The sequence below is a fragment of the Oncorhynchus tshawytscha genome, unplaced genomic scaffold (genome assembly GCF_018296145.1).
Source record: "Oncorhynchus tshawytscha isolate Ot180627B unplaced genomic scaffold, Otsh_v2.0 Un_contig_15353_pilon_pilon, whole genome shotgun sequence".
NCBI classification, from domain to species: domain Eukaryota; kingdom Metazoa; phylum Chordata; class Actinopteri; order Salmoniformes; family Salmonidae; genus Oncorhynchus; species Oncorhynchus tshawytscha.
Window position 1 is genome coordinate 1,174 of NW_024606948.1, and position 13,162 is coordinate 14,335.

Here is a 13,162-nt window from a genome sequence, read left to right on the forward strand (position 1 = left end):
GTCAGCGGGAGAGGAGCCAGTGGTCTTGGTAGTCAGGGGAGAGGGGCCAGTGGTCTTGGTAGTCAGGGGAGAGCAGCCAGTGGTCATGGTAGTCAGGGGGAGAGGAGCCAGTGGTCTTGGTAGTCAGGGAGAGGAGCCAGTGGTCTTGGTAGTCAGGGGGAGAGGAGCCAGTGGTCTTGGTAGTCAGGGGAGAGGAGCCAGTGGTCTTGGTAGTCAGGGGGGAGAGGAGCCAGTTGTCTTGGTAGTCAGGGGGGAGAGGTGGAGCCAGTGGCTGTACTTGTTCAGCTCTATTTTTCTTACTCTTCTGACAGAAATATATTAAAAGCCAGAACTGTGGAAAGGTTAGTGTCAGGCTTGTGTGTCCATTATGTGGACAGCTCCCCCATATCTCACCTGGCCATCTGCAGGTGTTTCTTACGCAGCATCAGTAGGAAGAGGACCAGCAGGCTGAGAAGGAGGACACTGAGGACTGCTAGAGCAGAGATGGCAGCTACGCTGGGGTTCATCTCTCTGGCTGGGAGGACAATAACATACAGTCATTATCACTGAGGGCCTCTAGAGCAGAGATGGAGCTACGCTGGGGTTCATCTCTCTGGCTGGGAGGACAATAACATACAGTCATTATCACTGAGGACCTCTAGAGCAGAGATGGAGCTACGCTGGGGTTCATCTCTCTGGCACAGTACACAGTACAGATTCAGAATGATACGACAGGCATACACACAGCCTGCAGACACAGCAATGACGATCTTAAACTCAGCATTTGAGTCAGAGTGGTTGGGTGTGGTCCACTACAGCCAGCTGACATTGGCCTTCTAGAAAACAGGAACCAGATTTGACCACAGGAGAGAGAGAGAGTGGCAGTTAACCTCTTAAAAACAGACTTGTTCTGTAGTGTAAAACTGTAGAACTGTAGAGGTTTAACATACCTCTATTAGAGTGGTGTATGAAGGCTGACTGACTGTACCTGTAGTAGAGATGTGTATGAAGACTAGCTGTACCTGTAGTAGAGATGTGTATGAATGCTGACTGACTGTACCTGTAGTAGAGATGTGTATGAATGCTGACTGACTGTACCTGTAGTAGAGATGTGTATGAAGGCTGACTGACTGTACCTGTAGTAGAGATGTGTATGAAGGCTGACTGTACCTGTAGTAGAGATGTGTATGAAGGCTGACTCACTGTACCTGTAGTAGAGATGTGTATGAATGCTGACTGACTGTACCTGTAGTAGAGATGTGTATGAAGACTAGCTGTACCTGTATTAGAGATGTGTATGAAGGCTGACTCACTGTACCTGTAGTAGAGATGTTTATGAAGGCTGACTGACTGTACCTGTAGTAGAGATGTGTATGAAGGCTGACTGTACCTGTAGTAGAGATGTGTATGAAGGCTGACTGACTGTACCTGTAGTAGAGATGTGTATGAAGGATGACTGTACCTATAGTAGAGATGTGTATGAAGGCTGACTGTACCTGTAGTAGAGATGTGTATGAAGGCTGGCTCGCTGGGAGTACTGTAGCTATAACTGATCACACTGCAGTTATAGGAGGAGGAGGGTAGCAGGCTGGACACTGTCACCATATGGGACTGGGCTGTTAGAGGCTCCCGAGCCTGCAGAGAGAACAGAGAACATACTGGAAGGACAGAACACCGTACTGTAGGACAGAGAGAACAGAGAACATACTGGAAGGACAGAACACCGTACTGTAGAACAGAGAGAACAGAGAACATACTGCAAGGACAGAACACTACTATCTACTGTCTGATTCAGGCCTGTCTGAGTGGACTAATCCATTGTAGAGGCCTGTCTGAGTGGACTAATCCATTGTAGAGGCCTGTCTCCATGGACTAATCCATTGTAGAGGCCTGTCTGAGTGGACTAATCCATTATAGAGGCCTGTCTGAGTGGACTAATCCCTTATAGAGGTCTGTCTGGGTGGACTAATCCATTGTAGAGGCCTGTCTGAGTGGACTAATCCATTGTGGAGGTCTGTCTGAGTGGACTAATCCATTGTAGAGGCTTGTCTGAGTGGACTAATCCATTGTAGATGCCCGTCTGAGTGGACTAATCCATTGTGGAGGCCTGTCTGAGTGGGCTAATCCATTTTAGAGGCCTGTCTGAGTGGACTAATCCATTATAGAGGCCTGTCTGAGTGGACTAATCCATTATAGAGGCCTGTCTGAGTGGACTAATCCATTGTGGAGGCCTGTCTGAGTGGACTAATCCATTGTGGAGGTCTGTCTGAGTGGACTAACACATTATAGAGGCCTGAATGTTTGTTACTATGGTTACAGTCATGTCTGTTAATGCATTCAATATAGTCTTATTACAGTCTTCCGTTGTCATTGTGGTAGTGGACATGTTGTTTACAGTGTAACCTAGGCTACACTGGTGAGAAACAAGTTTTGGTTTATTTCATTTACGAGTTTTGTCAATTTATTCGTTGTCTTTGTTTGGAGCGCTCCAGTCACTGTTGAGTACGGACAGGAACTGATTACCTGTAGAAGTAGTCCTAGTCTACCTGTTGAGTACGGACAGGAACTGATTACCTGTAGAAGTAGTCCTAGTCTACCTGTTGAGTAAGGACAGGAACTGATTACCTGTAGAAGTAGTCCTAGTCTACCTGTTGAGTAAGGACAGGAACTGATTACCTGTAGAAGTAGTCCTAGTCTACCTGTTGAGTACGGACAGGAACTGATTACCTGTAGAGGTAGTCCTAGTCTACCTGGAGCGCTCCAGTCACTGTTGAGTAAGGACAGGAACTGATTACTGTAGAAGTAGTCCTAGTCTACCTGTTGAGTACGGACAGGAACTGATTACCTGTAGAAGTAGTCCTAGTCTACCTGTTGAGTACGGACAGGAACTGATTACCTGTAGAAGTAGTCCTAGTCTACCTGTTGAGTACGGACAGGAACTGATTACCTGTAGAAGTAGTCCTAGTCTACCTGTTGAGTACGGACAGGAACTGATTACCTGTAGAAGTAGTCCTAGTCTACCTGTTGAGTAAGGACAGGAACTGATTACCTGTAGAAGTAGTCCTAGTCTACCTGTTGAGTAAGGACAGGAACTGATTACCTGTAGAAGTAGTCCTAGTCTACCTGTTGAGTGAGGACAGGAACTGATTACCTGTAGAAGTAGTCCTAGTCTACCTGTTGAGTAAGGACAGGAACTGATTACGTGTAGAAGTAGTCCTAGTCTACCTGTTGAGTACGGACAGGAACTGATTACCTGTAGAAGTAGTCCTAGTCTACCTGGAGCGCTCCAGTCACTGTTGAGTAAGGACAGGAATTGATTACCTGTAGAAGTAGTCCTAGTCTACCTGTTGAGTAAGGACAGGAACTGATTACCTGTAGAAGTAGTCCTAGTCTACCTGTTGAGTAAGGACAGGAACTGATTACCTGTAGAAGTAGTCCTAGTCTACCTGTTGAGTACGGACAGGAACTGATTACCTGTAGAAGTAGTCCTAGTCTACCTGTTGAGTACGGACAGGAATTGATTACGTGTAGAAGTAGTCCTAGTCTACCTGGAGCGCTCCAGTCACTGTTGAGTACGGACAGGAACTGATTACCTGTAGAAGTAGTCCTAGTCTACCTGTTGAGTACAGACAGGAATTGATTACCTGTAGAAGTAGTCCTAGTCTACCTGTTGAGTAAGGACAGGAACTGATTACCTGTAGAAGTAGTCCTAGTCTACCTGTTGAGTAAGGACAGGAACTGATTACCTGTAGAAGTAGTCCTAGTCTACCTGTTGAGTAAGGACAGGAACTGATTACCTGTAGAAGTAGTCCTAGTCTACCTGTTGAGTAAGGACAGGAACTGATTACCTGTAGAAGTAGTCCTAGTCTACCTGTTGAGTAAGGACAGGAACTGATTACCTGTAGAAGTAGTCCTAGTCTACCTGTTGAGTACGGACAGGAACTGATTACCTGTAGAAGTAGTCCTAGTCTACCTGTTGAGTACGGACAGGAACTGATTACCTGTAGAAGTAGTCCTAGTCTACCTGTTGAGTACGGACAGGAACTGATTACCTGTAGAAGTAGTCCTAGTCTACCTGTTGAGTAAGGACAGGAACTGATTACCTGTAGAAGTAGTCCTAGTCTACCTGTTGAGTACGGACAGGAACTGATTACCTGTAGAAGTTTATGTTTTATTCGCCAACAGCAACAAGTAAACAAAGTCTGTTTTTGACATCTGTTGAGAATGTCAATAGTTCCTCAACGTAGACTATTAGAAACATCTATCCAGCTCTCGCCCTTTTGATAACCACTCAGCATGACAGGGGAGAAAATGTAATGCTCTGACCCGGTGGAAACATAAACAACCTGATTACCGCTTATCCCTGCACACGTAGCTAACAGCATGTCTGTCCGGAGCTCACTGGGCCTCTACGGGCCCTGAATACTTGATACAATGTTTCAGTTCACTAGTACCAACTTCAGACTAACCCAGTTAATAGTTGATACAATGTTTCAGTTCACTAGTACCAGCTTCAGACTGACCCAGTTAATAGTTGATACAATGTTTCAGTTCACTAGCACCAGCTTCAGACTGACCCAGTTAATAGTTGATACAATGTTTCAGTTCACTAGCACCAGCTTCAGACTGACCCAGTTAATAGTTGATACAATGTTTCAGTTCACTAGCACCAGCTTCAGACTGACCCAGTTAATAGTTGATACAATGTTTCAGTTCACTAGTACCAGCTTCAGACTGACCCAGTTAATAGTTGATACAATGTTTCAGTTCACTAGCACCAGCTTCAGAGTGACCCAGTTAATAGTTGATACAATGTTTCAGTTCACTAGTACCAGCTTCAGACTGACCCAGTTAATAGTTGATACAATGTTTCAGTTCACTAGCACCAGCTTCAGAACAGGGTACCATTACAGATGACAGCAGTGTACTACAGGACATAGGGAACAGGATACCATTACAGTCTGGCAGTGTACTACAGGACATAGGGAACAGGGTATCATTACAGTCTGGCAGTGTACTACAGGACATAGGGAACAGGGTATCATTACAGTCTGGCAGTGTACTACAGGACATAGGGAACAGGGTACCATTACAGTCTGGCAGTGTACTACAGGACATAGGGAACAGGATACCATTACAGTCTGGCAGTGTACTACAGGACATAGGGAACAGGGTACCATTACAGTCTGGCAGTGTACTACAGGACATAGGGAACAGGGTACCATTACAGTCTGGCAGTGTACTACAGGACATAGGGAACAGGGTACCATTACAGTCTGGCAGTGTACTACAGGACATAGGAACAGGGTATCATTACAGATGACAGCAGTGTACTACAGGACATAGGGAACAGGGTACCATTACAGTCTGGCAGTGTACTACAGGACATAGGGAACAGGGTACCATTACAGATGACAGCAGTGTACTACAGGACATAGGGAACAGGATACCATTACAGTCTGGCAGTGTACTACAGGACATAGGGAACAGGGTATCATTACAGTCTGGCAGTGTACTACAGGACATAGGGAACAGGGTATCATTACAGTCTGGCAGTGTACTACAGGACATAGGGAACAGGGTACCATTACAGTCTGGCAGTGTACTACAGGACATAGGGAACAGGGTACCATTACAGTCTGGCAGTGTACTACAGGACATAGGGAACAGGGTACCATTACAGATGACAGCAGTGTACTACAGGACATAGGAACAGGGTACCATTACAGTCTGGCAGTGTACTACAGGACATAGGGAACAGGGTACCATTACAGATGACAGCAGTGTACTACAGGACATAGGGAACAGGATACCATTACAGTCTGGCAGTGTACTACAGGACATAGGGAACAGGGTATCATTACAGATGACAGCAGTGTACTACAGGACATAGGGAACAGGATACCATTACAGTCTGGCAGTGTACTACAGGACATAGGGAACAGGGTACCATTACAGACGACAGCAGTGTACTACAGGACATAGGGAACAGGGTATCATTACAGTCTGGCAGTGTACTACAGGACATAGGGAACAGGATACCATTACAGTCTGGCAGTGTACTACAGGACATAGGGAACAGGATACCATTACAGTCTGGCAGTGTACTACAGGACATAGTGAACAGGATACCATTACAGTCTGGCATTGTACTACAGGACATAGGGAACAGGGTATCATTACAGTCTGGCAGTGTACTACAGGACATAGGGAACAGGGTATCATTACAGTCTGGCAGTGTACTACAGGACATAGGGAACAGGGTACCATTACAGTCTGGCAGTGTACTACAGGACATAGGGAACAGGGTACCATTACAGTCTGGCAGTGTACTACAGGACATAGGGAACAGGGTACCATTACAGTCTGGCAGTGTACTACAGGACATAGGGAACAGGGTATCATTACAGATGACAGCAGTGTACTACAGGACATAGGGAACAGGGTACCATTACAGTCTGGCAGTGTACTACAGGACATAGGGAACAGGGTACCATTACAGATGACAGCAGTGTACTACAGGACATAGGGAACAGGATACCATTACAGTCTGGCAGTGTACTACAGGACATAGGGAACAGGGTATCATTACAGATGACAGCAGTGTACTACAGGACATAGGGAACAGGATACCATTACAGTCTGGCAGTGTACTACAGGACATAGGGAACAGGGTACCATTACAGACGACAGCAGTGTACTACAGGACATAGGGAACAGGGTATCATTACAGTCTGGCAGTGTACTACAGGACATAGGGAACAGGATACCATTACAGTCTGGCAGTGTACTACAGGACATAGGGAACAGGATACCATTACAGTCTGGCAGTGTACTACAGGACATAGGGAACAGGATACCATTACAGTCTGGCAGTGTACTACAGGACATAGGGCACAGGGTATCATTACAGATGACAGCAGTGTACTACAGGACATAGGGAACAGGATACCATTACAGATGACAGAGCATCTCTTACCTTGAGGTCCTTGTTGATGGTGTTGGTGGGTTTACAGAGCACCTGGTAGAAGTCAACCACTCCCTCCCCGCTCCAGAGCAGGGTCACTGAGGAGTGGGTGGCGTTCACCGCGTACAGGGACCGCGGAGGGGCTGGCTCTGTCACAAACACAACAGGAGAAACGCCTGGGTCAACCTCCACAGACACAGGTAGGACTGTCTTGTCTACTGTTATCCTCTAATCCACAGACACAGGTAGGACTGTCTTGTCTACTGTTAACCTCTAGTCCACAGACACAGGTAGACTGTAGCTCTGCAGTCGTTCCAGACTGTCTTGTCTACTGTTATCCTCTAGTCCACAGACACAGGTAGACTGTAGCTCTGCAGTCGTCCCAGACTGTCTTGTCTACTGTTATCCTCTAGTCCACAGACACAGGTAGACTGTAGCTCTGCAGTCGTCCCAGACTGTCTTGTCTACTGTTAACCTCTAGTCCACAGACACAGGTAGACTGTAGCTCTGTGGTCGTCCCAGACTGTCTTGTCTACTGTTATCCTCTAGTCCACAGACACAGGTAGACTGTAGCTCTGTGGTCGTCCCAGACTGTCTTGTCTACTGTTATCCTCTAGTCCACAGACACAGGTAGACTGTAGCTCTGTGGTCGTCCCAGACTGTCTTGTCTACTGTTATCCTCTAGTCCACAGACACAGGTAGGACTGTCTTGTCTACTGTTAACCTCTAGTCCACAGACACAGATAGGACTGTCTTGTCTACTGTTATCCTCTAGTCCACAGACACAGGTAGACTGTAGCTCTGTGGTCGTCCCAGACTGTCTTGTTTACTAGTTAGACCGAACTACTGAGGGATGTGGAAAAGAAGGCAGGCTGTGTCACAACCCCAGGTTCACTTCCTCAATCAGCGCTGTTATAAGCTGCTATTGTGACATCAAACATCCAGTATACAGTCGTGCCAAACATTTTGAGAATGACACAAATATTAATTTTCATGAAGTTTGCTGCCTCAGTGTCTTTAGATATTTTTGTCAGATGTTACTATGGAATACTGAAGTATAATTACAAGCATTTCATAAGTGTCAAAGGCTTTTATTGACAATTACATGAAGTTGATGCAAAGAGTCAATATTTGCAGTGTTGACCCTTCTTTTCAAGACCTCTGCAATCTGCCCTGGCATGCTGTCAATTAACTTCTGGGCCACATCCTGACTGATGGCAGCCCATTCTTGCATAATCAATGCTTGAGTTTGTCAGAATTTGTGGGTTTTTGTTTGTCCACCCGCCTCTTGGGGATTGACCACAAGTTCTCAATGGGATTAAGGTCTGGGGAGTTTCCTGGCCATGGACCCAAAATATTGATGTTTTGTTCCCAGAGCCACTTAGTTATCACTTTTGCCTTATGGCAAGGTGCTCCATCATGCTGGAAAAGGCATTGTTCGTCACCAAACTGTTCCTGGATGGTTGGGAGAAGTTGCTCTCGGGGGATGTGTTGGTACCATACTTTATTCATGGCTGTGTTCTTAGGCAACATTGTGAGTGAGCCCACTCCCTTGGCTGAGAAGCAACCCCACACATGAATGGTCTCAGGATGCTTTACTGTTAGCATGACACAGGACTGATGGTAGCGCTCACCTTGTCTTCTCCAGACAAGCTTTATTTCCGGATGCCCCAAACAATCGGAAAGGGGATTCATCAGAGAAAATGACTTTACCCCAGTCCTCAGCGGTCCAATCCCTGTACCTTTTGCAGAATATCAGTCTGTCCCTGATGTTTTTCCTGGAGAGAAGTGCCTTCTTTGCTGCCCTTCTTGACACCAGGCCCTCCTCCGAAAGTCTTCACCTCGCTGTGCGTGCAGATGCACTCACACCTGCCTGCTGCCATTCCTGAGCAAGCTCTGTATTGGTGGTGCCCCGATCCCGCAGCTGAATCAACTTTAGGAGACGGTCCTGGAGCTTGCTGGACTTTCTTGGGCGCCCTGAAGCCTTCTTCACAACAACTGAACCGCTCTCCTTGAAGTTCTTGATGATCCGATAAATGGTTGATTTAGGTGTAATCTTACTGGCAGCAATATCCTTGCCTGTGAAGCCCGTTTTGTGCAAAGCAATGATGACGGCACGTGTTTCCTTGCAGGTAACCATGGTTGATAGAGGAAGAATAATGATTCCAAGCACCGCCCTCCTTTTGAAGCATCCAGTCTGTTATTCGAACTCAATCAGCATGACAGAGTGATCTACAGCCTTGTCCTCGTCAACACTCACACCTGTGTTAACGAGAGAATCACTGACATGATGTCAGCTGGTCCTTTTGTGGCAAGGCTGAAATGCAGTGGAAATGTTTTTTTGGGGGGGGATTCAGTTAATTTGCATGGCAAAGAGGGACTTTGCAGTTAATTGCAATTCCTCTGATCACTCTTCATGACATTCTGGAGTATATGCAAATTGCCATCATACAAACTGAGGCAGCAGACTTTGTGAAAATTAATATTTGTGTCATTCTCAAAACTTTTGGCCACGACTGTAGTGGCTTCTCAGAGGAGCTGATAGTTTGTCCGTTTGGCTCCATTTGGTCATTGAACACCGATGTCAAAGTGAGAAGTGAGGACATGTTGGAAGCTGGATTGGGTTAACAGGCTCCTTCTCCAATCCTCTTCTCTGGCTACTCTCTTTAATGTCATTCTCCCTCTGTTTCTCTACAACCTTTTGTTGCTGCATTGAGACAAGATGTCCCAGAGACCCCCTGGTGTGTGTGTGTGTGTGTGTGTGCGTGTGTGTGTGCGTGTGTGTGTGTGTGTGTATGTGCGTACCCAGTTTAATGATGTTGGGGACAGAGGAGTTGCGTTTGCCTTCGGTACAGGCTGATACAGTCAGGTTATAAATGTCTCCTGGAGGCAGGGCCAGACTGGCACCCATCACATTACGGATGACCTGCAGGGGGAACAGGGATAACACACTGTCAGGGCCAGACTGGCACCCATCACATTACGGTGACCTGCAGGGAGGACAGGGATAACACACTGTCAGGAAAACACTACACACACTGATATGACAAGATCACACCCTCAGGAGGCTGAAAAGGTTTGGCATTAGTTCTCAGATCCTCAAAAGGTTCTACAGCTGCACCATTGAGAGCATTTTGACTGGCTGCCTCACCGCCTGGTATCGCTCGACATCCGACCGCAAGGTGATACAGAGAGTATTGTGTACAGCCCAACACATTACCGGGGGCCGAGCTCCCTGCCTTCCAGGAACTCTATACCAGGTGGTGTCAGAGGAAGGCCCTAGAAATTGTCAAAGACTCCAGCCACCCAAGTCATAGACTGTTCTCTCTGCTACCACACGGCAAGCGGTACCGATGCATCAAGTCTGGAACCAACAGGACACTGAACAGCTTCTACTCCCCAAGCTATAAGAGGGATAAATAGTGTGGAGGTCTGGAGGTGTGGAGGTCTGGAGGTGTGGTGTGGAGGTCTGGAGATCTGGAGGTGTGGGTGGAGGTCTGGAGGTGGGGAGGTATGGAGGTCTTGGGGTGTGGAGGTCTGAGATCTGGAGGTCTGGAGGTGTGGTGTGGAGGTCTGGAGGTGTGGTGTGGAGGTGGGGATGTATGGAGGTCTGGAGGTGTGGAGGTCTGGAGGTGTGGGTGGAGGTCTGGAGGTGTGGAGGTCTGGAGGTGTGATGTGGTGTGGAGGTCTGGAGGTCTGGAGGTATGGAGGTCTGGAGGTGTGGTGTGGAGGTGGGGGAGGTATGGAGGTCTGGAGGTATGGAGGTCTGGAGGTGTGGGTGGAGGTCTGGAGGTGGGGGAGGTATGGAGGTCTGGGGGTGTGGAGGTCTGGAGGTGTGGAGGTCTGGAGGTGTGGTGTGGAGGTGTGGAGGTCTGGAGGTGTGGAGGTCTGGAGGTGTGGTGTGGAGGTATGGAGGTGTGGAGGTCTGGGGGTCTGGATGTATGGAGGGTGGAGGTCTGGAGGTGTGAAGGTGTGGAGGTGTGGAGGTCTGGAGGTGTGGAGGTCTGGAGGTGTGGTGTGGAGGTCTGGAGGTCTGGAGGTGTGGTGTGGAGGTCTGGAGGTGTGAAGGTGTGGAGGTCTGGAGGTGTGAAGGTGTGGAGGTCTGGAGGTATGAAGGTCTGGAGGTGTGGAGGTGTGGAGGTCTGGAGGTGTGGAGGTCTGGAGGTGTGGAGGTCTGAGGTGTGGAGGTGTGGAGGTCTGGAGGTCTGAGGTCTGGAGGTCTGGAGGTCTGAGGTGGGAGGTCTGGAGGCATGGAGGCATGGAGGTCTGAGGTGTCAGTGACTCACATCAGTGGAGTAAGTCCTCTGGATCCCTTCTGCCGTGAGCTGTGACCTGCCAGTGTAGCATCCTGCTGTGGGACATGTCTATGAAGAGCTCCCCGTAGGTCCAGCGGACGTACAGAGTCCCATGGTTGTAGTCTACTGACGAGATGTGGGGGGGCCTCAGGAGCTGGGGCAGAGCAGGAGGACATGAGGATGTGGTGCCATGGTGTGTGTGGTGCTATGGGGGGTGTGGTGCCATGGTGTGTAGTGCTATGGGGTGTGTGGTGCTATGGGGTGTGTGGTGCCATAGTGTGTGTGGTGCTATAGTGTGTGTGGTGCCATGGTGTGGGTTTTGTGTGGTGTGTGTGTGTGGTGCCATGGGGTGGGTTTGTGTGTGGTGTGTGTGCGTGGTGCCATTGGGGTGTGTGTGTGTGTGTGTGTGTGGTACCTGTAACAAAGCTAACAGTAGAGCTGTCACAGCAGCTGAGAGGGGGATCGCCCCCACGTCACCATGGTAACACGGAAGTTGTAGTACCAGGCCGGCAACAGATCTGTCACTCTCTGGAGGAGGGAGAGGAGGAGAGATGAAGAGGAGGAGAGAGGGGTAGATGGAAGGAGGGGAGAGGAGGGAGAGATGAAGAGGAGGAGAGAGGGGGAGATGGAAGGGAGGGGAGAGGAGGAGAGATGAAGAGGAGGAGAGAGGGAGAAGAAGAGAGAGGGAGAGGAGGAGAGAGGGAGAGGAGGAGAGAGGGAGAGGAGAAGAGGGAGAGGAGGAGGGGAGAGGGAGAGAGGGAAGGGAGGGGAGAGGAGGAGAGAAGGAGAGGAGAAGAGGGAGAGGAGGAGGGAGAGGAGAGGAGGAGAGACAGAGAAACTAACAAGACCACAACTAGCTAGACACATCCTACAGCTAGCTAGACACATGCTAGTATACCTCTGAAGGGGTTTATATTAACAAGACTAGCTAGAACACATGCTAGTATACTCTGAAGGGGTTTATATTAACAAGACTAGCTAGGACACATGCTAGCGTACTATCTGAAGTGGTTTCCAGACAATCCAATTTAACTCCTCCTCCACACTTATTGCTTGAAAAATACAGAAGAGAACCACCCGACAGTTATTGTTTTCTCATCATGATCAGAACGTGAGGCATCCCTCTCAGGCGTTTCTTTTACACCTGCTACGTTACGTTAGCAATGCTCAGAGCCTAGTGGGTCATGTGATCTAAAATAACATAGCATGACTTGTCTGCTAAAACAGGGGTCTGCTAAAACAACCACAGTACCAGACCAGCAACAGATCTGTGTATCTCTGGAGTAGGGAGGGAGAGATCTGTTAAAACAGGGGACAACCACAGTACCAGACCAGCAACAGATCTGTCTCTCTCTAGAGTAGGGAGGAGAGATCTGTTAAAACAGGGACAACCACAGTACCAGACCAGCAACAGATCTGTCTCTCTCTGGAGTAGGGAGGGAGAGATCTGTTAAAACAGGGGACAACCACAGTACTAGACCAGCAACAGATCTGTGTATCTCTGGAATAGGGAGGGAGAGATCTGTTAAAACAGGGGACAACCTCAGTACCAGACCAGCAACAGATCTGTGTCTCTCTGGAATAGGAGGGAGAGAGGGGAGAGATCTGTTAAAACAGGGGACAACCACAGTACCAGACCAGCAACAGATCTGTCTCTCTAGAGTAGGGAGGGAGAGATCTGTTAAAACAGGGGACAAACACAGTACCAGACCAGCAACAGATCTGTCTCTCTGAGTAGGGAGGAGAGATCTGTTAAAACAGGGGACAACCACAGTACCAGACCAACAACAGATCTGTGTCTCTCTGGAGTAGGGAGGGAGAGAGATGAGAGAAGAGAGAGCTAGAGGAGGGGTGAGCCTAGTGACACATGTCATCTAACATAAAGTACCTCCACTCGGAGGCCAGCGTGACAGGGTTGAAG

The 13,162-nt window shown here is 48.3% G+C and overlaps 1 protein-coding gene across 1 annotated transcript; it reads right to left on the reverse strand.

The window, feature by feature from the left end:
* Nucleotides 1-393: 393 nt before the first annotated feature.
* On the reverse strand, nt 394-11,261 carry LOC121842309 (receptor-type tyrosine-protein phosphatase O-like; the record flags this gene model as incomplete). The annotated part of the gene is given in 5 exon segments (XM_042312330.1): nt 394-514; nt 1,476-1,614; nt 6,959-7,095; nt 9,752-9,872; nt 11,233-11,261. Coding segments are annotated over 4 exon segments (503 nt in total), but the record flags the coding sequence as incomplete, so codon positions are not given.
* Between the last annotated feature and the right edge of the window lie 1,901 nt (nt 11,262-13,162).